This window comes from Pleurodeles waltl, chromosome 4_2, assembly GCF_031143425.1.
Source record: "Pleurodeles waltl isolate 20211129_DDA chromosome 4_2, aPleWal1.hap1.20221129, whole genome shotgun sequence".
Taxonomy (NCBI): Eukaryota; Metazoa; Chordata; class Amphibia; order Caudata; family Salamandridae; genus Pleurodeles; species Pleurodeles waltl.
In genome coordinates, this window is record NC_090443.1 from 210,215,485 (window position 1) to 210,242,076 (window position 26,592).

The 26,592-nt window shown below is 46.7% G+C and overlaps 1 protein-coding gene across 2 annotated transcripts in view; it reads right to left on the bottom strand.

The window, feature by feature from the left end:
• Positions 1–26,592, bottom strand: part of FIRRM (FIGNL1 interacting regulator of recombination and mitosis) — a 1,527,986-nt gene that overhangs the window by 1,259,978 nt on the left and 241,416 nt on the right. For both annotated transcript variants that reach the window (XM_069231089.1, XM_069231088.1), the window contains exon 7: positions 24,098–24,182. In XM_069231089.1, the coding sequence (XP_069087190.1) occupies positions 24,098–24,182 (85 nt within the window). The remainder of the gene's footprint in view (positions 1–24,097; positions 24,183–26,592) is intronic.

The following is a 26,592-nucleotide window of genomic DNA, read 5'->3' on the forward strand; positions in this document are numbered from 1 at the left end:
CACCATCACAGGTTCCCTCTTTGCAAAGGTTGACACAATGCCCTCTACTTCAGAGATTAACCTGCTCGCTGGGGAGAATATTTTTGCCATCAACTCTAAGACTTTGTCCTGCCTGGAAGACCAATAAAGTAAATTGCTCAACTTGTTGTCAGATTGATAAAAGCAGCACTGTGTTAGCATCCAGGTCAAATATACACCATACCCTTCAACAGTTATGTAAGGAAATGCCTCCTTGGCATGGTTACCCCCTGACTTTTTGCCTTTTGCTGATGCCAGTTATGATTATAAGTGTGCTGGGACCCTGCTAACCAGGCCCAGCACCAGTGTTCTTTTCCTAAACTGTACCTTTGCTTCCACAATTGGCACAGCCCTGGCACTCAGATACGTCCCTTGTAAATGGTACCCCTGGTACCAAGGGTCCTGATGCCAGGGAAGATCTCTAAGGGCTGCAGCATATCTTATGCCACCCTGGGGACCCCTCATTCAGCAAATGCACACTGCCTCACTGCTTGTGTGTGCTGGTGGGGAGAAAATGACTAAGTTGACATGGCACTCCCCTCAGAGTGCCATGCCAACCTCACACTGCTTGTGGCATAGGTAAGTCACCCCTCTCGCAGGCCTTACAACCCTAAGGCAGGGTGCACTATGCCACAGGTGAGGGCATATGTGCATGAGCACTATGCCCCTACAGTGTCTAAGCAAAACCTTAGACATTGTAAGTGCAGGGTAGCCATAGAGTATATGGTCTGGGAGTTGGTCAAACACGAACTCCACAGTTCCATAATGGCTACACTGAAATCTGGAAAGTTTGGTATCAAACTTCTCAGCACAATAAATGCACACTGATGCCAGTGTGGAATTTATTGTAAAATGCACCCAGAGGGCATCTCAGAGATGCCCCCTGAATACCAGTCCAACTTCTAGAGTTAGGCTGACCAGTTTCTGCCAGCCTGCCACAATCAGACGAGTTTCTGGCCACATGGGAAGAGTGCCTTTGTCACTCTGTGGCCAGGAACAAAGCCTGTACTGGGTGGAGGTGCTTCTCACCTCCCCCTGCAGGAACTGTAACACCTGGCGATGAGCCTCAAAGGCTCACCCCTTTTGTTACAGCGCCCCAGGGCATCCCAGCTAGCGAAGATGCCCGCCCCTCCGGCCACTTCCCCCACTTTTGGCGGCAAGGCTGGAGGAAATAATGAGAAAAACAAGGAGGAGTAACCCACCAGTCAGGACAGCCCCTAAGGGGTCCTGAGCTGAGGTAACCCTTGCGTTTAGAAATCCTCCATCTTGAGATTGGAGGATTCCCCAATAGGATTAGGGATGTGCCCCACTCCCCTCAGGGAGGAGGCACAAAAAGGGTGTAGCCACCCTCCAGGACAGTACATTTTATATTTAGGGGCACCTGTGGCCCTGTGCTGCTGGTGTGGTAACTTTGGGGTTGCGTTGAACCCCCAACAGTGGGCTGCCTATGCCCAGGAAGGAAATTAGTTACTTATCTGTAACTGTGGTTCTCCAGTATTGGTATCTTTCATAGATTCACATACTTGAATCATACCCGTCGTCGAGGTGGGAGCCTCACGGTAACCTGAAATACACATAGCAGTACACTTTACACACCAGGCCCCAAGGGCCTCCTTAGGTTCTTTTATAGTCTATCCATGTCGTTTTGCAAAAAAGACCCAAAGTTGAACCTCAGCCATTCAGGCGTCCACACCCTCTAGAACACTCCCAACAGAGGCTCTTTACCTCAGATTTTCTAGTACAAGTGTGAGGATAAGAGTTTACGCATAAGGGGAGCCTCTGCAGGGAGGAGGGTGGGTCGCATGTGAATCTATGAAAGATACCAATACTGGAGAACCACAGTTACAGGTAAGTAATTAATTTTCTTCTCCAGTATTGGATCTTTCATAGAGATTCACATGCTGGAATTAGAGTAGCGAGCAGTAATATTGATTAAGTAGACATATTGCCGTATTTATACAAACAGAACCAGCATCAGAATATCAATAGAAATGGAAGCAACAGAGGTTCTAGTTAGTGCTCAATGGAACGTAATCTTGTTACTCTGTAAGAAACTATCAATCATAATAAGCACAGATCACTGCTATATGACAAATATATGGCATGCAATGATAATCGGGCTCTAGCATAAACATAAGAAATGAAACAGATTAATCTTGATTAAAATAAGAAAACTGCTGTTCACCTTACCCTGGTTGTGGAGGTGGGATGATGCAAGAGGCTCACCTTAGCGAAACAAGTGCCTCAAGACTGCTTGGCCCACTGCTGTGTCCATGGTATTCGCTTCCTCAAGACAGTAGTGTTTCGTGAACGTATGCTGGCTGGACCACGTGGCTGCTCTACAGATTTGCCGTAGGGGTACTCCAGCGAAGAGGGCAGCCGATGCGGCTACCGCCCTGGTCTTGTGGGCTCGTACCTTGCTGTGGAGAGGCATACCAGCCTGGGTATGACAGAACTGTATGGCCAGGCCAAATCCACCTAACTATAGTCTGTTTGGATACTGCAAATCCCTTCCTTGCGTTTCCAAAGGCTACGAAGAACTGGTCTGACTTGCGTATGCTCTGAGTCTTTTGCAGGTAAAACTTCAGACATCTTTTAACGTCCAGGGAATGCAGTGCTTTTTCTGCCACTGTCTGTGGATTAGGAAAGAAGGTCTTCAAAACAACTGGTTCATTTAGATGGAAAGTTGAGGGCACCTTCGGAATGTACTTAGGATTTGTTCTTAAAATCACGCTAGTAGTGGTGAATTGAAGAAAAGGCTCTTTAATGGTGAATGCCTGTATGTCACTCACTCTCTTAGCGGAGGTAACAGCCAGCAACAACGCCGTCTTCCATGCAATGAACTTTAACTCCGCTCTATGAATGGGCTCAAAGGGAGGCTTCATGAGCTGCCCCAGGACCACATTCAGGGACCACAACAGTGGAGGCTTCTGCACTGGTGGAAAAGTACGAAACAGCCCCTTAAGGAACTGCTTTACAATCCTGGTGGAACACAATGAAACCACCTCTTGAGATCTGCGGTATCTTGAAATTGCCGCCACGTGCACGTGTATCGAAGCATATGAGAGTCCAGACTTTGCCAGGTATAACAAGTACAGTAATACCTGTTCTGGAGGGGAGGAGATCGGGTGTATCCCCTCAGCTGCGCAACACAGACAAAAACGCTTCCATTTTAGCCTGTAGGTCCTGTTGGGAGTATCCGTTCTAGCCCTGGCTAGAATCTTTCTGCATTCAGAAGAGATGTTTACGTTGGAGTACTCATGGAACTCAGGAGCCAGGCCGATAATTGGAGAGATGACGGATTCGGATGTCTGACTTAGCCCTGGTGCATCGTTAATAGGGCTGGTTTCCGTTTGAGTAGCACATGTGGTTGTTCTGAGAGCATGAGGAGCTGCGTGAACCACACCTGTCTGGGCCATCTCGGTGCTATTAATAGGAGGCGACAACCCTCCGCCTTCATCTTGCTGATGACTCTCGGTATGAGTGGGATCGGAGGAAAAACGTAGGCATAAATGCCGGACCATCTTATCGAAAACGCATTCCCCCACGATCCTCTTTGGGGAAGCCAGCTTGCGTAGTAGGGGCATTTTCTGTTCTCGAATGTGGCAAACAGATCGATGTTTGGTTTGCCCCATAACTGGAATAGCTGATCCAGAATCTCCTGATCCAGTTCCCACTCGTGGTAGGGGATTATTGTCCTGCTCAGGGTGTCCGCCAGTACGTTATTGTGTCCTGGGACATGCTCTGCTTTCAGAGAAATGTTGTGCTTTATGGCCCATTTCTATGTTTTTTTAGCCTGCTGTGAGAGCTGCAGAGACTTTGTGCCACCCTGTTTGTTTAGGTAAAACATGCACATGGTATTGTCCGTTCTGATCAAAACATCTGAGCCCTGAAGCCTTGGTAAGAAAGCTTTTGGAGCGAAATCTATAGCTTTGAGCTTCAGGTGACTGATGTGGAGCTGTCTGTCCTTTGGAGTCCAAGACCCACTGATACGAAGATCCTGAAGGTGGGCACCCCACCCTTCGAGGGAAGCATCCGTCGTCACAATGTAGCGAGGCACCTGATGAAGAAACGTGAGACCTCTGGACAAGTTTGCCGGTGTTGCCCACCAATCCATGGCTACTCTCATCTCGGATGTGATGAGAATTTTGTCTTTGAAAGACCCCTGAACCTGGTGCCATTGTAAAACCAGTTGCTCTTGCAGGGGCCGCATCTGTAGTCTGCAGTCTGGAACCAGGGGAATGCATGATGAGATCATTCCCAGCAATGATTTGTAAGTGCAAACTGAAACGCACTTTTTTGCTGAGAGTTTGCGGGCTAACCTGCTGAGCTTTAATTTCCTTTCCTGCGACAGGTACGCTTTGCTTTGGACAGTGTCCAGTATCGCTCCTAAAAAGCACAATGTCTGCGTTGGATGAAGATGCGATTTCTGGTAGTTGATGGTAAGTCCCTGATCGTCGAACAAATGGAGGCAGTGAGATATGTGACGCACCACCTGGCGTTTTGACGGTGCTTTTATGAGTCGAGCTAGGTAAACACCTGTACGCCCGATTGGCGCAGATGAGCCGCCACTGGAGCCAGCATCTTTGTAAATATTCTGGGTCTGATTGTAAACCGAAAGGTAGGACCCGAAACTGCTGATGCATACCAGCTACCTTGAACCTGAGGAATTTCCGGTGGTTGTGGTGTATCGGAATATGAAAATACGCATCCTGGAGGTCTAGGGATGCCATATCATCTCCGGTATTCAGGAGGCGCAAGATGTCCTGCAGTGTTACCATCCTGAATGACTGTTTCCTCAGAAACTTGTTTAGCAACCTTAAGTCCAGAATGGGGTGCCAGTCTCCGTAGGGTTTCTTCACTAGAAAGAAGCGTGAGTAGAACCCCTTGTTCCTGTGAGGAGCAGGGACCAGCTCTATTGCTCCCTTGCGTAGCATCACTTGTACTTCCTTGAGGAGTTGGGCTACTCGTGGAGTGCCCGACGACGGGACGTCCGGTGGTTTCTGAATGAACTCCAGAGTATGTCCTCTGGCTACTACTTCCAACACCCATCTGTCTGATGTTATGACCTTCCAACGAAGGAAGTGAGAAGTGATGCAACCCCGACCTTGGAGCCCCTGGTAGTGTAGGAAGCTGGTATGGCTAGCTGGTCATTTCTTCCTGCTGGTATCTCTTCCCTGTGGCGCTGGTCTTCCTTTCACCAGGTGCCGATATGCCGCAGTAGGTGGTAACCGGTAATGTTGTTGATGTTGGCCATATTGCTGTCTGGGTCCTGTTGAAGAGGACTGATACTGGGGTCTATGTTGTTGAAAACCCCCTCAAAAGGAGTAATTTCCCCTGCCTCTTGCCCCATGAAAGGGCTGCCTGCGGTACTGCAAGGTACCAAGCGATCTCGCCGTGTCAGTATCCGTCTTTATGGATTGCAGCATGTCATCAACATGCTTCCCAAATAGACTCTCCCCATCATACGCCATATCTAGAATGCGGCTCTGGACTTTTGGGTGGAAAGAGGTAGACTTGAGCCATCCCTGCCTACGCAAGAACGCTGCTCCTGCGAGTTGGTGGAGTCCTGTTAAGGAAATGTCTATGGCGCAGTCAATGATTTCCGCTGCGATCCGCTCACCCTCTTGCAGCACTTTCCTTGCTTCCATCTTGACATCCCCAGGTAGTAAATCCACGTAAGCTGACATGTCCGCCCACATCTGTCTATCGTACCTCCCTAGTATGGCTAAGGAGTTGGCCGCCTTTACTGTAATCGCCGCTACAGAGGAGAACTTTTTTCCAATGTTATCCAACCTCCTCCCATCCTTGTCTGGAGGCGCTGTGATAGGTGCCGAAGGGTTCCTTGACCTGTGTTGTGCAGCCTGGGATATTACTGAGTCCGGCTTTGGTTGCGATATTAAACAGGCTGGAGTGTTGTCCGGGGCCTTGTATTTCTTCTCCAGCTTCGGCATCTGTGAAGGCACTGTGGCTGGGTTCTTCATAGCCTTCAATTCCTCTTGCCATAGGAAGTCCACTATTGGGATTGCTCTTACATATTTCCTTGATGGCTCTTTGAAATCGTATAAGAAACAATCTGTTTCTTGGGAAACGATAGGCAAGTCGAATCTCTTGGTCGCTCTTTCCATTGAATTGTGGAAACCTCCAATGCCCTCCAGGGGCGAATCAATTGGTCCTGCTGGCAGGGGCGACGGCATAGGAATGAGGTAGTCATCCCACTCACTAGGGGCTGCCTCAGAAATTTCTCCTTCTTCCCTCTCTTCATCTGATGAAATGTGTTCATCCTGTGGCGGTGGTACGAATGGGACACTTCTTTGCGGCGTTCCTGGAAGGCTAGTAGAAGGGGCTTGTATAGGTGTCCGTTGACCGTACGGCCTAGAAGGGGTTGCCGGCGTTGATGGTGGGAATAGTCTATAGTAGTCCCTGAGCATACCTTGCAGATCTGACACCAGAGACCTGGGCATGGGGAAAGACGGTTCCTGCTCACCCATCGGGTATGAAGAACCCTCTTGATATACTGTTGAAGAATAATAGAGCTGCTGCTGTTCTTCCTCCTCCTCATCTAAGTCTTGGCACTTTACATGCAGCTGAGATGGGCTACTGGCTGCACCGAACATTCCCTCATCCTGAGAATAGTTGTCGTCATCGTCATCCAGTAGATGCTGCGGTGGATATGGCAGGACTTTGCTTAGAGATGTATGACTTGGAAGGATTGAAGATGTCCTTTCTCCCATGGAGATAAAAGAAAGAGGGAGGAATCTTGCAGACTCCTGCTGTGCTTCGAAGTCTCCGGAAGAGGGCATGATGGTCGACGGTTGAGTGGACAGAACTTCCATCCCTGCTGCTGACATTGCAGTATCCGCCAACAGTCCCCCCGTCGACGGTTCTCTCGTCGACGGTGTTGCCGCCGACAGGTCTCTCACCGACGGGTCTCTCGTCGACGGAGCAGGTGTGCTCGTCGATGTCGTTTTTATATCTTTCTCGACGACAGATGCTTCGTCGATGGTAATGCTGCCGTCGACGGGTAAACCACTTCTGCTCCTGACGTCGACAAAGCCTTTGTCGACTATGCCTTTTTGAATATCTTGGCCGTTATGATCGTCGGCAACGACAGCGGGGACGATGTTATAATCATTGGAGATACTGCCGTCGTAAACGTGGATGTCATTGTCGTCGCTGCCGACGGGGCAGTCGTTGACGGACGTTTCTTGGTGACATCAGGGGGAGGCTTTTCCGGATCACTCGTCAGTGACAGGGAGGCACTTTTTGTGGGTGCCTTTTTTCCCCCACAGGCGCTGTAGGCTCTGAACAAACCTTTTTTAAGAGTTTCGCCTGGTGTTCTGATCTGGCAGTAGTAGGCTCTTGGTGCCCCTGTTTCGCCACAGATTTATGCTTTGTCTTTTTCATCATCTTTTTTTGGGGGTTCCTCAGACAGTCCTTCTTTTCCTCCATGATGTTTGAGGGAGCGAGAGGATGCTTCACTCTCATCTGAGGATGGGTTTTCCATGGCTTTCTGCTTCTGGAGCCATAACAGAAGTCTACCCTCACTGTCCTTGAGGGTTTTCTGACTAAAGGTGCGACAGATTTTACAGTCTCTCACCTTGTGGTCAGGATGGAGGCAGTAGATACACTTTCTGTGGGGGTCATCAACGTGAAGTCTCTTCTTCCCACAGCTACCACAATCTCTAAACAGACCTTTCTTAGCATGCTGAGACATGCTAGAATTGTAAAAGTGAAACTTTCTGAGAGAAAAATTCCTGTCAGAAGGTATACTGAGCAGAGCTCAGGGACACTCCCTTCACACAACGTGCAGTAGAAAATCTGAGGGAAAGAGCCTCTGTTGGGAGTGTTCTAGAGGGTGTCGATGCCTGATTGGCTGAGGTTCAACTTTGGGTCTTTTTTGCAAAACAACATGGATAGACTATAAAAGAACCTAAGGAGGCCCTTGGGGCCTGGTGTGTAAAGTGTACTGCTATGTGTATTTCAGGTTACCGTGAGGCTCCCACCTCAATGACAGGGATGATTCAAGCATGTGAATCTATGAAAGATCCAATACTGGAGAACTTAGACTTTTAAGTGACTTACTCACCTGACAAACTAACCATTACTTACCTCTCCCAGGAACTGTTGATTTTTGCACAGTGTCCACTTTTAAAATAGCTTATTGCCATTTTTACTAAAACTGTGCATGCTGTTGCTCTAATTCAAAGTTCCTAACTTACCTCTGTGGAGTACCTTGCATTTTATGTATTTCCTTCAAATCTTGAACTTGTGGTTCAAAAAATACATTAAGAAAAGATATTTTCTATATAAAAACAATTGGCCTGGAGTTAAGACTTTGAGTGTGTGTTCCTCGTTTATTGCCTGTGTGTGTACAACAAATGCTTAACACTACCCTGCGATAAGCCTACTGCTCGACCACACTACCACAAAATAGAGCATTAGAATTATCTAATTTTGCCACTATCTTACCTCTAAGGGGAACCCATGTGCTCTGTGCACACTATCGCTTACTTTGAGATAGTATATACAGAGCCAACTTCCTACAAGGTGTCAGAGGTAACTTATCACAGAGATGTCTAAATTCCAAAAATTGGCATTAGAAACTGATTTTTGCAATTTGAACTATTTTTCTAAGTTTTTAAAAGTCCTGCTAGGGCCTTGTGTAAGTCCCTGTTAGCATTTCTTTTAGAGTTTAAAAGATTGTAACAGTTTGGATTGAAGTTTTATAAGTAGTTTTTAGATTTTTAAAAAGTAATCCCAACTTTTAGAGAAATAATATCTAGCACAGATGAGATGGTGGAGGAACTCAACCTCACCCCTTACCTGCATCTAGGGATGTCAGAGTTAAGGACTCTCTGTAAGCTAAAAAATATATAGACTGGGCCCAACCCTACCAAAGTAAAGCTCCAGGAGCTTTGGGCAGAGTTTGCAAAGGACCATCCCTCTGAGGATAATCCTACAGATGGGGAAATTAGTGACCAGGAGGATGATTCCCTCCCTCCTGTCCTAATTAGGGAGAACAGGGTCCCTCAAACCCTGTCTCCACAAGTAATAGTCAGACTGGTTCTCCCACAGGGGAGACCAGTAACTCTGGAAACATTGAGCACATCCTCAAAGAAGATGACCTCCTGTTAGCCAGGATGGCCAAAAGATTGGCTTTGGAGAGACAGCTCCTAGCCATAGGGAGGGAAAGAAAAGATATGGGTTTAGTTCCCATCAACGGTGGCAGCAACATAACTAGGGTCAGAGAAGATACTGACATCCTAAAAATCCCCAAAGGGATTGTAACAAAATATGAAGATGGTGATGATATCACCAGATGGTTCACAGCTTTTGAGAGGGCTTGTGCAACCAGAAAGCAAACAGATCTCACTGGGGTGCTCTCCTTTGGGAAATGTTCACAGGTAAGTGTAGGGATAGACTCCTCAAACTCTCTGGTAAAGATGAAGAATCGTATGACCTCATGAAGGCTACCCTGATTGAGGGCTTCAGATTCGCAACTGAGGAGTACAGTATTAGGTTCAGGGGGGGCTAAAAAATCCTCGAGCCAGAACTGGGTTCATTTTGTTGACTACTCAGTCAAAACACTACATGGTAGGATAAATGGCAGTGGTGTAAATGATTATGATGGGCTGTATAACTTGTTTATGAAAGAGCATCTGTTAAGAAATTGTTTCAATGACAAACTGCATCAGCATCGGGTAGACCTAGGTCCAATTTCTCCCCAAGAATTGGGAAAGAAGGCACACCATAGGGTCAAGGCTAGGGTGGCCAAGACTTCCACAGGCGGTGAGCAAAAGAAAGGGGTCACAAAGCCTCCCCAAGAGAAGAGAGTTGAGGCATACAAGGGAAAAAGTAAACAGTCTTCTACAGGGCCCCAAAAACTTGCTCAGGAGGGTGGGCCCAGAGCCTCTTCACAATCCTCAATTGCGTATAAGGGTAAAAACTTTGATCCCAAGAAGGCCTGGTGTTACATCTGTACTCAGCATTGACACCAAACTGGAGACAAGGACTGTCCCGAGAGAAGTCCCACAACTACTACTCCAGTTAGCACTGGAATAGCCAGTCTCCAAGTGGGATCAACAGTGTGCCCAGGGCAAATCAGGGTTCACACTGAAGCTACATTAGTCTCTGAGGGTGGGGTGGAGTGGAGTGGAGTGGGGTGGGGTGGCCCTAGCCACACTTGCTGCCTGGCCGCCTAACATGCAAAAATACAGGCAGCAGCTATTGATCAATGCGACTAGAGTAGAAGCCCTGAGGGATACAGGTGTCAGTGTCACTATGGTGACAGACAAGGATAAGTTACTTACCTGTAAATCCTAGTTCTCTTCCAGGGGTATCCTCATCAAAGTCATAAACATTGAATATTCCCGCCCTCGTGCGGGGATCCCGGAGCATATATAAAATACACACATGTATAAGTATGAAATATACATGAAAAATATAGCATTTTTTAGTAGACAATTTCCCCACCAGATTCATGTATACATGTGCATAACAGCAATGCAGACTATACTGATAGTTTTTTAAACACTCTCCTATAAAATGACAAGAAAAAAAACTTTACAAAGCCCCATATAGCTGGGCCCAGGAAAAGAAGCACTAGCAACACCTGTGAAAAAAAGAGAAAAAAATACATTGAAAACAATAGAGCATTATTAGCTAATAGGCTGCATGCAGGTTAATACAGCAGAACCACAAAATTTGGCACCGTGCCTTTAAGACCCTGAGCACCTCCAGTATCCCACCATGCCTCAGGGGTGAAGGAGAGGTGACAGTTGGTTCACAGTTAGGTCAGTACTTTTTTTTACGGTGACAACGCATCCTACAGATTAGATAGATGGTCTGTCCTGCACTTCTAGGAGACTTACGTCCGGGGAGGAGGGTGGGTTGTTTATGACTTTGAGGAGGATACCCCTTGAAAAGAACTACGATTTACAGGTAAGTAACTTATCCTTCTCTTCCAGGGGATCCTCATCAATAGTCAAACATTGAATAGATTAGCAAGCCCATCCCTTATCTCTGCGGACTGTCTAATAGAAGTGCAGGAAAAAGACATACACTATGCAAACAAATTTCTCAGAGACGCCTGCCCAACTTGAGCGTCCGCTCTGGCATCTGAGTCCAAACAGTAATGCCTAGTAAATGTATGTACAGATTTCCATGTAGCAGCCTTACAGATTTCAGAGATTGGAACATTATTAAGGAGGGCAGCAGTAGCTGCTTTTCCTCTTGTCGAATGAGCCTTAGGCCTAGCCAATAACTGTTTGTTAGCCAATTGATATGCAGTAACAATACATGAAACTATCCATCTAGAAATGGTTCGTTTTGAGGCTGCATCGCCTGTTCTCATATGTCCGTAATTTACAAACAGGTGGTGAGATCGTCTAATCAATTTTGTCTTATCCAGGTAGAATTTTAGCACTCTTTTCAAATCCAGGGAGTGCAATGCTTTCTCCGCTGGAGTATCCGGATTGGGGAAAAAAGTTGGTAGTGATATAGTCTGATTGATGTGAAAATCCGACACCACCTTCGGTAAGAATGATGGATGAGTTCTTAGAACGACTCTATTTTCATGGAAAACCGTGTACGGTTCCTTGGAGGACAAAGCCTGAATCTCACTGACCCTCCTCGCCGAAGTAATGGCTACGAGAAAAGCTGCCTTCCACGTAAGGTGTTGTAAAGAAGCTTTGTGGATAGGCTCAAAAGGATGGCCCATGAGTCTAGATAATACTATGTTCAGTTCCCATGGAGGCAAGGGTTTTCGAATGGATGGAAAAACCTTCTTCAAACTTTCTAAGAAATCCTTGAATACTGGCATTTTAAAGAAGGATTCCTGAGAAGGTGACTTACGATAAGCTGTAATGGCAGATAAATGTACCTTAATAGATGACACTTGCAGATCCGATTTCGCCAGATGGAGCAGGTAAGACAATATGACCCCCTCCAGAGCCACAATAGGATTCTGACCCTGCTGACGACACCATATGTAGAATATATTCCACTTGAACGCGTTAGAGCGCCGCGTGGAAGGCCTTCTGGACTCCTTTAAGATGTTCATGCATTCCTGCGAGAGCCCTAGATGCCCATACTGCAGGAATTCAGGAGCCATGCCGGCAAGCTCAGAGAGGGAAGGTTGGGGTGAAGAATCTTGCCTCCCAGCCTGCAAAGGAGATCCGGTCTGCACGGCAGCTTCTTGTGCGTTGTTCTGACAGGTTGAGGAGATCTGTGTACCAGAACTGAAGAGGCCATTGCGGGGCTATGAGAATCATTCTGGTGTTGGATCTGTAGAGTTTGTTTATCACCGCTGGTATCAGGGGAATCAGTGGAAAAGCGTAGAGAAATATCCCTGACCAGTCGATCAACAGGGCATTCCATCGAGACCCCGGACGGTAGAATCTGGACGCGAAGTCTGGACATTTTTAGTTTACCTCGTCTGCAAACAGATCTAACTGAGGCTGACCCCACTGAACAACGATGTCTTCGACGACCTCGTGGTGAAGAACCCAATCGTGGGCGTCCTCGAGGGTTTTGCTTAGGAAGTCTGCCTCCACGTTTTGCTGCCCTGGGAGGTGAATTGCTGTAAGAGACATTCCCCTAGCTATGAGCCAATGCAAAATGGCTTGAGACTCCCGAGAGAGGGGCCGGGATTTCGTCCCTCCTTGCTTGTTCAGATAATACATTGTTGTTGTATTGTCCGCCTGCACCAGGAGAGACTTTCCCTGAATCGATGGAGCAAATGATTTCAGAGCCAGATAAACCGCTCTGAGCTCCAGCAGGCTGATATGGTACGACATCTCTTTGTTGGACCACAAGCCCTGAGCTTGAAGGGAACCCAGATGAGCTCCTCAGCCCTGAAGCAATGCATCCGTTACCAAAGTGTCGGACGGGATTGGCTGATGAAAAGGAACTCCAACTGACAGGTGATGTCTGCGCATCCACCATTGTAATGATTGCCGCGCTCCTACCAGAAGAAGCATTCTGTCCTCCCAGTGGCCTGTGTGTTGATTCCAGTTTTCCTCGCAATCTGGCGTTCGGGACAATGAAAATGCAAGAGGCCATGGAGCCCAACAGAGATGTCACCTGACGGGCCGTAGGCGCGGGGGAACCCAGAAGGTCTTGACACTTTTTCCTTATTGATAACAGTCGTTCCGCCGAAGGATACACTCTTTCGAGCTCTGTATTCAGTATCGCTCCCAGATAGTGGAGGGTTTGTGTTGGGATGAGGGTGGACTTTTGGAAGTTGACCTGCAGACCTAGAGATTGGAAAACACTGAGCACAATGTCCAGATGGTTTTTCGCCTGTTCCGGAGAGGAGGCTTTCAGTAGCCAGTCATCTAGGTATGGATAAATGAAGATTTTCTGCTTCCTTAAATGCGCTGCTACCGTTGCTACACACTTGGAGAATGCGCGAGGGGCAGATTTTAGGCCGAAAGGAAGCACCTTGATCTGATAGTGTTGGGAGGCTATCACAAATCGTAGGACTTTCCGATGCTTGGGAATGATCGGGATATGAAAATAAGCATCCTGCAGATCTATGGAGCACATCCAGTCTCCTCAGTGCAGTTGAGGGAAAATCTGGTGAAGAGCCAGCATCCTGAACTTTTGTTTCCTTATGTATTTGTTCAGCAGCCTCAAGTCTAGAATCGGTCTGAAGACAACTTCCCGACCCTTTTTTGCTACTAGAAAATAGCAGGAGTATACCCCCTTTCCTCTTTGTGCGGCTGGCACCTTTTCTATCGCTTTTTTCTGTAACAGAGCGCGAACCTCTTTGCGTAATAATCCTCATGTGAGCAGGTCTGGATTTGGTTTAGGTGGAGGTTGTTGGAAAAGAAGAGAGTATCCACTCTCTACAATGTTCAGCACCCATTTGTCTTTTGTTATACCATGCCACTCGTGATGAACGCTGTGATACTTCCCCCAACCGGAGTGGTGTACGGTATTAAGGGAAGTGAATCCTCATTGTTTTGCGGGGGCTTTGGGGGTAGACTGCTGAGGTCTGCTTGATCATCGGTCTCTTGTGGCTTTGCAAGACTGGAAGAGGGGACGCCCTTGTTTCTGTTGTGGTCTCTGGGACCAATGAGGGGTTTGAACCCTCTGTTGGAACGGGCGCCTGTTGTAAGGCCTGCATCTTCAACTTAAGTCTTTCCTTCTCTCGAGGCCCACTGCCCTCGTGGTGACGACATCCGCCTTCATACGTGCCATCTCATCATCCGTGTGGGTTCCAAATAGCGAGTTTCCATTAAACAGAAGATTCAAGATACGCTGTTGCGCTTCCTGCTTTAATCCTGCGAGCCTCAGCCAGGAAGATCTTCTCGCACAAACCCCATGCGCGTAACCATGTGCTGCCAAGTCTGCACCATCTGCTGCCGCACTGATGATCTGATTGGACACCAGACTTCCCTCCTGAAGGATCTCCTGAAAGTCCTGCCTGTCCTCTCTAGGCAGCTTTTCTGCAAACCTGCTCAGCAAGTCCCAGAGTGACCGATCATATCTGCCTACGAGTGCTGAGGCGCTGGAGACCTTCATCATCGACGCCGCCGTGCCACACATCTTCCTCCGCAGAGAGTCCAGGTGTCTACTCTCCTTGTCCGGTGGAACCGTAGAGGATGACGCCACTGAATGCGTCTTACGGGCTGCGGCCAATATCACTGAGTCTGGTAGTGGATCAGCCCTGAGAAACAAAGGATCTTGATCAGGGGCCTTGTATTTTTTTAAGATCCTAGCTGGAGCTGAATGGAGGTTTGCTGGCATTAAAAAAGTCTCCATGTTTGGCTGGAGAAGACCAGGCACGAGCGGTAACAATTTATTTGAAACCGCCCTGTGTTGCAGGGTTTCAAAGATTACTGACGAGGAGGTTGAAAGTTCCGGGACATCAATATTCAGCTTTTGTGCTCCCCAGAGCAGCACCTTGTTGAAAGTTGTGATGTCGTCCACCGGGGAAACTCTAGCTGGTGGAGAATCCGTCAGAGTCGGGGAGTAACCTCTTATGGAAGACCTCAACGATGTGGACCAAGAAGGAGACCTTCTGTGATGGTGCGATCTTGACCTTGATCTTCTCTGGGAGCATGACCTGCTCCTAGATCTTGTTATAGTGCGCCGAGGTCTAGTGGCAGACTGGCGAGACGTAGAACGAGCCCGTTCTGTACGCGTCGTTGGTGATGGTGTCCTCGGGAGAGAAGCTGATGGTGAATACATCTGCGAGTATTCAGAGTCTGGAGAAGCAGGCGTTTTGTTTAGACTCTCCAACCACCTTTGCGATAAGTTTTTTGGGCAAGATGTGCCCTGACGATGCGGCCCTTGACCGCCTAGATGATCCACTCCTTATGGAGACAACTGGACCTGTTGGAGTGACATTCTTGTCAGCTGGTGGTTGCCGACGCTCTTCCCCTTGAGAGATAGGCAGCACCTTTCTCGACGTTGAAAGGTGTACCGACGTCAAAGGAAGTACCATGGACTGCCCAGGTCTCGACGTCGAGCGCCTCGACGGTGACCGGTGGTCCCTTGAATGTGCTCGGCTCGACATCGTATGCTTCGCCGTCGAGTGATGGACCGCTGACGACAGAAGCCTCTGGTCTCTCCGTTGAGGCGATCTCGATGTTGTCTTCCGTGCCGCCGAGGGATGTGATGCCTTCGACGGCGTATAATCACGGCGGTGCTGGCTCGACGTCGATCGGTGGGTTGCTGTCGACAGAGATCTGTCCTTATGATGGCTATGCACCTTCGACGTCGTATCCATCGATGTCGGTCGGGTCGCCGTTGACGGCGATCTGTGACGATGCGACGGTGAACAGACAGGCACCTTCTTACTAGCTGACGTTGATCTAGCCTGTCTGTCCTCAGAATGGCTTTTTGACTGCCTGGGAAGGGAAGAGGACAATGTTTTCTGCCTCTCATGAAGACCATAAAGCCTGATTTTCTCTCTGTCCTTCAGAGTCCTTTTGGACATGTTCTTACAGTGCCTGCATGTGTCAGGGCAGTGGCTCTGAGGCAAACACACAATATAGAGAGAGTGTGGATCAGACTAGGCTTCTTCTTCCCACAGGAAGGTCACTTCACAAAAAGAGAAGGCATTTTCCAGTCAGGAAAAAATCCCCTCACTCAAAAAAAAGGTGAAAAACGTCGAGTGAAGGTAGAAAAACACTGTTTTTAAATATTTTTCTGTGAAAAACTCAGAAAAATTGAGAGCTCAGTGCTCCAGGATTCTCTCAGAAGAAGCCGGAAAAAAGAACTGACCTAACTGTGAACCAACTGTCACCTCTTCTTCACCCCTGAGGCATGGTGGGATACTGGAGGTGCTCAGGGTCTTAAAGGCACAGTGCCAGATTTTGTGGTTCTGCTGTATAATAATGCTCTATTGTTTTCAATGTAGTTTTTTCTCTTTTTTCACAGGTGTTGCTAGTGCTTCTTTTCCTGGGCCCAGCTATGGGGCTTTGGAAAGTTTTTTTCTTGTCATTTTATAGGAGAGTGTTTAAAAAAAAAAAAAAAAAAAACCTCCATAGAAATAAAGCATTTTAGCCTGTTTATCAGTATAGTCTGCATTGCTGTTATGCACATGTATACATGAATCTGGTGTGGAAATTGTCTACTAAAAAATGCTATATTTTTCATGTATATTTCATACTTATACATGTGTGTATTTTATATATGCTCCAGGATCCCCGCACGAGGGCGGGAATATTCAATGTTTATGACTTTGATGAGGATACCCCTGGAAGAGAACTAGGATTTACAGGTAAGTAACTTATCCTTGTCTGTCACAATAGTGACACTGGCACCTGTATCCCTCAGGGCTTCTACTCTAGTCGCATTGATCAATAGCTGCTGCCTGTATTTTTGCATGTTAGGCGGCCAGGCAGCAAGTGTGGCTAGGGCCACCCCACCCTCAGAGACTAATGTAGCTTCAGTGTGAACCCTGATTTGCCCTGGGCACACTGTTGATCCCACTTGGATACTGGCTATTCCAGTGCTAACTGGAGTAGTAGTTGTGGGACTATAGTCTGCATTGCTGTTATGCACATGTATACATGAATCTGGTGTGGAAATTGTCTACTAAAAAATGCTATATTTTCCTGTATATTTCATACTTATACATGTCTGTATTTTATATATGCTCTGGGATCCCCGCAAGAGGGCGGGAATATTCAATGTTTATGACTATTGATGAGGATCCCCTGGAAGAGAAACTGGTTTCCCCAGGACAATACCTGGCTGACAGACATATCCAGTCACCAATGCTGACAATCAAACTAAAGTCCATCCCATGGCAATGGTAACTTTAGAATAGGGAGGGGTCACTGGCCTGAAACAGGTGGTAGTCTCTTCTGTAATCCCAGTAGAATGTCTGCTTGGAAATGATCTGCAGTCCTCAACCTGAGGTAGAACTCAAAACCCATGCAGCCATGCTGGGTATCCCTGAACTGGTGTTTGTCAAGACAAGGGGACAGTGCAGGACTCAGGGTGAAAAAAAATGTGTTGGAGTCTGGAATAATGGCCAACCTTCTAAGAGAAAAGGAAATAAGACTGGGGAACCAGCTTCAACACAGGAAAAGAAAAAGAACCTCTCTTCCGAGGAAGGTGATCTATCCCCTGAGGGAACTGATTCCATGGAGCTGGGACCTTACCAGGTTGAGCTCTTGGGCCCAGGTGGACCTCCAAGGGAACAGCTGTTTAAAGGGCAAGCTACTTGTCCCTCTCTGGAAGGTCTAAGACAGCAAGCAGCTGAGCAAGAAAAAAAAATGTCAGTGGAATCCACAGGGTCTATTTGGAAGATTGACTCCTTTACACTGAGGCACAAGATCCCAAACCTGGTGCTACTAGGAGAGTGGTAGTGCCGCAGGAGTTTAGGGAGTTAATTCTGACCTTAGCCCATGACATTCCCCTTGCTGGGTATTTGGGACAAACCAAGACATGGGAGAGATTAGTCAACCATTTCTATTGGCCCAATATGTACCAGAAGGTAAAGGAGTTTTGCACCTCCTGTGTCACCTGTCAAGCCAGTGGCGAGACGGGCGGCCATCCAAAGGCCCCACTCTTTCCACTTCCAGTGGTGGGGGTCCCCTTTGAGAGAGTGGGAGTGGACATAGTGGGTCCACTGGAACCTCCCACAGCAACAGGGAACCAATATATCCTAGTAGTAGTGGATCATGCTACTAGGTACCCTGAGGCAATTATCCTTAGGTCTACTACTGCCCATGCAGTAGCCAAAGTACTCATTTTTACCAGAGTGGGATTTCCTAAGGCAGTGGTTTCTGACAGAGGTACCAACTTCATTTCAGCTTACCTAAAGCAGGTGTGTAATGAGTGTGGGGTGACTTACACATTCACCACACCATACCATTCACAAACCAATGGCCTTTTTGAGAGATTCAAAAAGACATTAAAGGGCATGATCATGGGGCTCCCTGAAAAGAAGATGGGATGTCCTCTTGCCGTGTCTGCTTTTCGCCTACAGAGAGGTGCCTCAGAAGGGAGTAGGGTTTTCCCCCTTTGAACTTCTGTTTGGCCATCCTGTTAGGGGACCACTAGCACTTGTAAAAGAAGGCTGGGAGAGACCTCTTCATGAGCCTAAACAAGATGTGGTGGACTATGTACTGGGCCTACGTTCAAGGATGGCAGAGTACAGGGAAAAGGCAAGCAAAAACCTTGAGGACAGCCACCAGCTCCAGAAGATGTGGTATGATCCAAAGGCTGCTATGGTTGAATTTCAGCCAGGGCAGAAAGTCTGGGTTCTGGAGCCTGTGGCTCCAAGGGCACTTCAGGACAGATAGGGTGGCCCTTACCCAGTGCTTGAGAAAAAGAGTCAGGTCACCTACCTGGTGGACCTAGGCACTAGCCGGACCCCCAAGAGGGTGATCCATGTGAACTGCCTCAAACTCTTTCATGACAGGGCAGATGTAAACATGTTAATGGTTACAGAGGAGGACCAGGAAGCTGAGAGTGAAACTCTCCCTGATCTCCTCTCCACTGACCCTAAGACCCTAAAGATGGCTCAGTAGATGGAGTGATCTATTCAGACACCCTCTCTAGCCAACAGCAGGCTGACTCCAGGCAAGTCCTCCAGCAGTTTACTGAGCTCTTTTCTTTAACCCCTGATCGGACTCACCTGTATACCCATGATGTAGACACAGGAGACAGTATGCCTGTCAAAAACAAAATATTTAGACAGTCTCACCAAGTTAAAGAAAGCATCAAAGTGGAAGTCCACAAGATGTTGGAGTTGGGAGTGATTGAGCACTCTGACAGTCCCTGGGCTAGCCCAGTGGTCTTGGTCCCCAAACCTCACATAAAAGATGGCAAGAGAGATGAGGTTTTGTGTGGACTACAGAGGGCTTAACTGTCACCAAGACAGATGCTTACCCCATTCCAAGGGCAGATGAGCTTATAGACAAATTAGGTGCTGCCAAATACTTAAGTACCTTTGACTTAACAGCAGGGTACTGGCATTCTCTACACCTGATGGGCACTACCAGTTTACTGTGATGCCCTTTGGCTTAAAGAATGCCCCTGCCACCTTCCAAAGGTTGGTGATTCAGGTCCTTGCTGGCTTGGAGTCCTTTAGTGCAGATTATCTTTATGATATTGCTGTCTTTAGCTCCAACTTGCAGGATCAGATGCTCCACCTGGAGAATGTTTTGCAGGCCCTGCAAGCAGCAGGCCTCTCTATCAAGGCATCTAAATGTCAGATAGGGCAAGGTACTGTGGTTTACTTGGGACACCTTGTAGGTGGAGGCCAAGTTCAGCCACTCCAACCCAAGATCCAGACTATTCTGGACTGAGTAGCTCCAAAAACCCAGACTCAAGTCAGGGCATTCCTTGGTTTGACTGGGTACTATAGGAGGTTTCTGAAGGGATATGGATCAATAGTGACACCCCTCACAGAACTGATCTCCGAGAAAATGGCCAAGAAAGTGAACTGGACCGTGGACTGTCAAAAGGCCTTTGACACCCTGAAGCAAGCTATGTGTACAGCACCAGTTTTGAAAGCTCCAGATTACTCTAAGCATTTCATTGTGCAGACAGATGCCTCTGAGCATGGGATAGGAGCAGTCCTGTCCCAAACAAATGATGATGGCCTTGACCAGCCTGTTGATTTTATTAGCAGGAGGTTACTCCCCAAGGAGCAGCGTTGGAGTGCCATTGAGAGGGAGGCCTTTGCTGTGGTCTGGTCCCTGAAGAAGTTGAGACCATACCTTTTTGGTACTCACTTTATAGTTCAAACTGACCACAGACCTCTCGGATGGCTAATGCAAATGAAAGGAGAAAACCCTAAACTATTGAGGGGAATTTACTTTGTAGTGGAACACAGATTCGGGACTGCCCATGCCAATGCTAATGGCCTTTCCAGGTTCTTCCACTTAGACAATGAAGACTCTCTTGGGAAAGGTTAGTCTCACCCTCTTTCGTTTGGGGGTGGGTGGGGGGTGTTGTGTAAGGAAATGCCCCCCTGGACTCCCACAGCGACGCATGCAGAGAGAATCCAGAGGCTCCCCCTGACCGCAACGGCCTGTAACAAGGAACCCGACGCCTGGACCAAGCAATGCACCTGCAGCCCCCAGGACCGGAAGGAACCGAACCTCAGTGCAGGAGTGACCACTAGGCGACCCTCTGCCTAGCCCAGTCAGTGGCTGGCCCGAGAAGCCCCCCTGTGCACTGTCTGCATTGCTAGAGTGATTCCTGGGTCCCTCCATTGAAACCTATACAAATCCAGACGCCTGCTTTGCACACTGCACCCAGCCGCCTCTGTGCCGCTGAGGGTGTGTTTTGTGTGTCAACTTGTGTGTCCCCCAGTGCTCTACAAAACCCCCCTGGTCTGCCCTCCGAGGACGCGGGTACTTACCTGCTGGCAGACCGGAACCGGAGTACCCCTGTTCTTTATAGGCGCCTATGTGTTTTGGGCTCCTCTTTGACCTCTGCACCTGACCGGCCCTGTGCTGCTGGTGTGGTAACTTTGGGGTTGCCTTGAACCCCCAACAGTGGGCTGCCTATGCCCAGGAACTTAGACTTGTAAGTATCTTACTCACCTGACAAACTAACCATTACTTACCTTCCCCAGGAACTGTTGATTTTTGCACTGTGTCCACTTTTAAAATAGCTTATTGCCATTTTTACTAAAACTGTGCACGCTATTGCTCAAATTCTAAGTTCCTAACTTACCTGTGTGGAGTACTTTGCATTTTATGTATTTACTTCAAATCTTGAACCTGTGGTTCTAAAAATAAATTAAGAAAAGATATTTTCTATAAAAAAAAACTATTGGCCTGGAGTAAGTCTTTGAGTGTGTGTTCCTCATTTATTGCCTGTGCTTAACACTACCCTCTGAAAAGCCTACTGCTCGACCACACTACCACAAAATAGAGCATTAGAATTATCTAATTTTGCCACTATCTTACCTCTAAGAGGAACCCTTGGACTCTGTGCACACTATCTCTTACTTTGAGATAGTATATATAGAGCCAACTTCCTACAAGTTACTTTAGCAGTATGCAAGACATCTCAAGCTCCCAGCTCACGGTTTCCTTGTGAGGGGAGGCAAAGCTCTGCCTCCAGCCTTGTCACAGCTTCTTCCTTGACACAGTCAAGTTGGCCATTGCTTTCCCAAGGATAACTGTCTTGAAGATTTATAAAATGTAGTAGAAGGGGTCCTACATTAATCTAGACACAATAGGATGCCACTTCATTAAGGCCATAAATTCTTCAGCAGTCAACCACAAAGAGGTGCATCCTAGTGAGTCATGACTATTCAGGCACTGGCAAAAAGTAATCCAGTCAGAACAGTAAGTAGTGTGTCACTGAGAAATAGTTATGAGTTTAATGGTTAAGTGCCAGTGTCACCAGACATTTGGTATCATCAGAGTGTCAGTCAATTCATTTAAGTGGATACTCCTAAGTGAAAGCACCATGTGACCTAAAATACAGAATCACGAACTGACAAGGAGCATAGACAAACAGATATTCAGACCAATCATCCTTTCAAATTACAGTAACAACTTCAAACCAGGTCTTGGTGGTACAACCAATCAATCAAAGAAAACACCAACCTGAAGCAAAGATACTACACATTAGAGACATATGCATCTTCCACAACCCCCTCAGTAGATAGTGGTACGTTCATGTAGAAGGATGTTAACAATGGCTCTCTAGGAAAAAAAATGAGTTTGGTGGAGGCCAGGGGGTTCATCTGCTTGCTATCTGATGCTAGCTAAACTGTTATTCCTTCTAGGTGTCGCTGATGTCCCCACTTCCTCCTTTCACAGAGTTTTGCCACATTAAGACAACCTCTTGTTTCCAAAAGCCCCTGGACTGTCACGGATGCAGCAAAGTCCTTTAGCTCCACCTTCCAGTACAAGGCGGCTTCAAGAGCCTTGTAGAAAAATTACTTTGTGTAGTGAAAAATAGTTTAAGGTTGGCAGGGTATAGAGGGATGTAGTCAAGATTCATCACACACAACTGCTTCTTAACTTCTTCAAATGATTTCTGTTGCTGCTGGACTAACTGCATGTAGTCTCGGAAGACCATAACAGTGGACAATGCTTATTAAAAAAGAATACTGTCTGATTGCTGCAAGCAGGAGAAAGTCATGATCTTTCCAGTTGAGAAGTTTTGCATTCAAGGGACACACTGGCAGCTCGGGCAATAGTCTTGCCACAAGACTTTATTAAGCAAGTTCAACAGTAAAATAGGTAAAGAGAGTGGTGAGGCTAATCAAACTCCACGTACTCCGGGAAACCCACAAAGTTTCAGTTGTTGAGTTGGCCCATCCCTGCGCATCATCCAGCCTTGCCTCCAACGTTGCTGTGGATTCCACTGGCTGAAATAAACATCAACTTCAGTTCAAAGACCTTATCTTTCAACTTGGACACTAGTTTTCCACCCAAGTGACAAATTCTGTCGCATTTCAGATGTTCCGTCGGAATAGGCTGACAACGGTGCCAATCTCCTCAGTCTTGCCCTCAAATGTGATAAGTGACTGAGAAAGCATACACTCAGATATGCAAAAGGCCACACCAGTCCATATGTTTTTTAACTACCACATATCCTTCAACGTGCATAAGCCCATCTCTATGTGACACTCTCAGTCTGTCAATTTTGCCAAAAAGACCTCCAATCTCAAACTTGATTTCTTTTACATAACAACCACATCTGTAGAGCGCATCTACACCCTTGAAGAGTAACTTAGCGCTACTGACAAATAACAGACACACTCCCTTAAACACCAAGGCTTGCAAAGTACTACTGGTCAAGAACCTCAGAGTAGCTCAAGTGTAAATAATGATACTGAACACATCAACATGTTTCTCCCCACCACATCAACCTGTAAACCCCTAGGTCTAGTGCCAATGAACTATGCATACATTTAGTTTTCTCAAATGTACAAACAGTGCTCTCTTGGTGCAGAGCACCAACTACTTACATTAAATGCATTCCCAATCCCACCCCTCTTCCGGGCATATTGCCCAGTGCACCCTAGGTACCCATTACCCTAGGCTCCTTCTGTATATATAACTCTGTGGTATACACTACGCTGTGACCTCAGTATAAATCATTCCATACTCTGTCATGCACATCACCCTATGCCCCTTGCAAAAAAGGTGTATTTATGACTGCTGTTCTATGTGTATTGATGCATGTATGTTTTTTGGTACTCTATGAAATAGTGTCTCAGTAAGGGTGCTGGTCTGTATGCATGATGGATATGTGGTCATTTGTTAAGTAGCTCTGTATGCATGCACTGTACAGATGTCAAACCTATTGGCTTTGTCAATTCTTGTTACTTCTGGATATATATTCCAAGGAATGAAGGCACACTTTCTATGCATCAAATACATTTTAGCTATTAAACTGGGATTCAGAACGCAAGGAAATTGGAATAAAACAAAATGATGGTGGATGTACGGCCTTTGCAGGGTACCTTGCATTACACATTAAACAACCAGTGATGTGGTCATTGACATCACTTGGCGCTGTATAAGTTAAAAAGCCAGATTTACTCCAATACAATCTAGGTTATTTGATTAAAAAGGTTTTCTGTAAAATATGATCATCCACGTTAACCATAGGAAACTGCTCAACATACTTGATTATGAATTTCCAAGTGTTTGCATGCAAGGCGTGATCCATACTGGAAATGACAGCACAAAGCTCCAGAACCGTGTGCAGCACTGCAAAGAAGAGATTCCTTAATTAGCAACATGTTGCAACTGGCACTCACCAAGAGAACTTTATATCAAATGTAGGATATGTACAAACTTTTCAACACAGTTGTGGTGATTTCGTCAACCTGGGAGGCTACAGTACAGGGGCGGCCCATCCGTTAAGGTGGGGGAGCGTCGCCCAGCTTCGAAAAGCAGAAAAATAAAAGGATAATAAAGGTATTTTTATTGTAATTTTATTTTTCCGCTTTGGTAGGGCAGGGCAGCCTCCTCAATATCAACAAGTGGAGGAGAAGTGGTGCGCTTCCAAGTGTGCATGTCAGTTTGGCCAGCCGTCTGAGGAATGCCAAACTGACATGCACACTTAGAAACTCTCCACCCGGCTGTATTTTACAGCCATGTGGAGACCAAGTGCAGTGCCCCACTCCCTCCCTGAGCAGCATATCTGCCTGCTCTGGCCAATCACTGCACTTCTTTCATGCTGTATAACAGCATGAGAGAAGCATCGGGATTGGTTGGTGAGGAAAGAAAGCTGGAGCTGGGAGAACAGAGGGACAGGTAAGTTTATTATTGTATTTTTTTTCTTCTTTTTTTAAACACCCCACTCTCCCTGGCGCATTCTGCTGCACCCCCCGCCCCCCCCCCCCCCCAATCCCTTCCTGGCAGCAGCCTGAACTGCTACAATTACCAAATTGATAGCTGTTATTAGAATTAATACTGATAACGAAGACAGCAAGGTGGTTTTAAAAAGTGAATAGCAGTTTGACCTAATAGAAATCATAACCTTAGCTCTCCACTGACATGTGGATATGCTGATTTAGGGTTAGCTGTGGGCCTCACTTTCAGCCTTGCTGCTGGCAAAGAGTCACTCAGCAGCTCCTTCGATTCTGATAACATCTTTGATTCCTCTGAGTGGGGGGCTACCATCTCAAGTGGCAGGCACCACCCGTCACTCCTCCTTCTGTCAACTCAGGAGTGACACCCCAGGGCTGAACAGCTGCTTGACTGGGCCCTCTATATTTATGGTCAACTCTCTAGGTTGTTAAAACTGGCATAACAGCGAGCTGCTGTGATTATACTTAATGATTCTTTTCAAGTATACCTAGAGGTACATTTGGCTCCACTCAGAGGAGTATTACTGCCCCACCTCAAGGCATTACCTGTTTGGAGCACTATTCCATCTCAACAGAGTGTTTGTATTGCAATGCATGAGGGACTATGTTAGACTTGAAAAATGAACTACATACAAGGCATACAGAAAGCAAATATTTCTTGTACGTTTTTACTTCAGTATTATACCTTAGCACCGATGCAGTGCTTTATACCCCTACAAAGATTCTTATTCCACTTCTTTACTTGCGCATGAGGTGTATTTGCACAGTAGGAAGTATTCCTGCTTTTAACAGGGGCATGGCTACTGCTCATGTCACAAACTCCTGACTTTCAGCAGTATCTGAGTGTTACATCACACTCAATTTGCTCAAGCACATTCACGATAAGCAATAAATCGAGTCTCTATGGAAATACCAATTTCTTCCAGACCATAGCTATAGTACAGCATTGCTAAAGTACATTCTTAAAGTACCTGTTTTTTAGTGACATCTGGGTGGGAAATAAGCAGCTGTGGAGTTCTGCAAGCTTTTATTGAAGATTGAAATGAAAGAGAAATGGGAGTTTAAAAAATGTCCTGAAGGGCACTTATTTGATAGAAATGTGACTGAATATTTGGGTGTGTCCCTCTGGCAAGAAAGGTGAGCTGAGTATCTGGATAATTTTTTAGATCCGATTAGATTGCTCCTTTGTCGGGTGATTCACTATCACGGATAATTGTCGACATAATCCCCTGTTTTAGCGCTTTGGGAAACAGCAAGGTATTTTGTAGGCCCAAAAAGTGGTACATTGTGACAGCGAACGTTTCACTGAAAGACCAATTTGTAAAAGTAGATTTTCTACTGAAAAGAGCGACAGACAGGCGAGACAGAAGGTGAAAGCTGAGTCCGAGTATGGCGATAGCCCCAGGTGGAGGATAAAAATGTGCCTTCTCAGACCGGCATTATCAAAGAAACACACTTTTTTGCACTCGTCTATTTTTTCAGAACTTCTTAAAGTCTGATTTCAAACAGAATGTTTTTCTTGCCTGCCTCGCGATGCCACAAAAGCATTGGGGAGGGTGAACGTTAAAAATAAATGAATGTGTTTCAGAGCAGGCTACCTGTGAAAAATAAACAGCGCCCGTTTGCTAACCAAACCTAGGGGGTTCAGCATGAGGAGCCAGGGCACCCTACTAAGGCATTCATGTTCTGAAAAGTTTTAATAACGCATTGGGGCTTTAATCCATCCATATGTACACCAAGAGGCATAATGACACGCAAAACAGATGTGCAGTAACAAGCACTGAACCCTAAAAGTCTTGGAATTA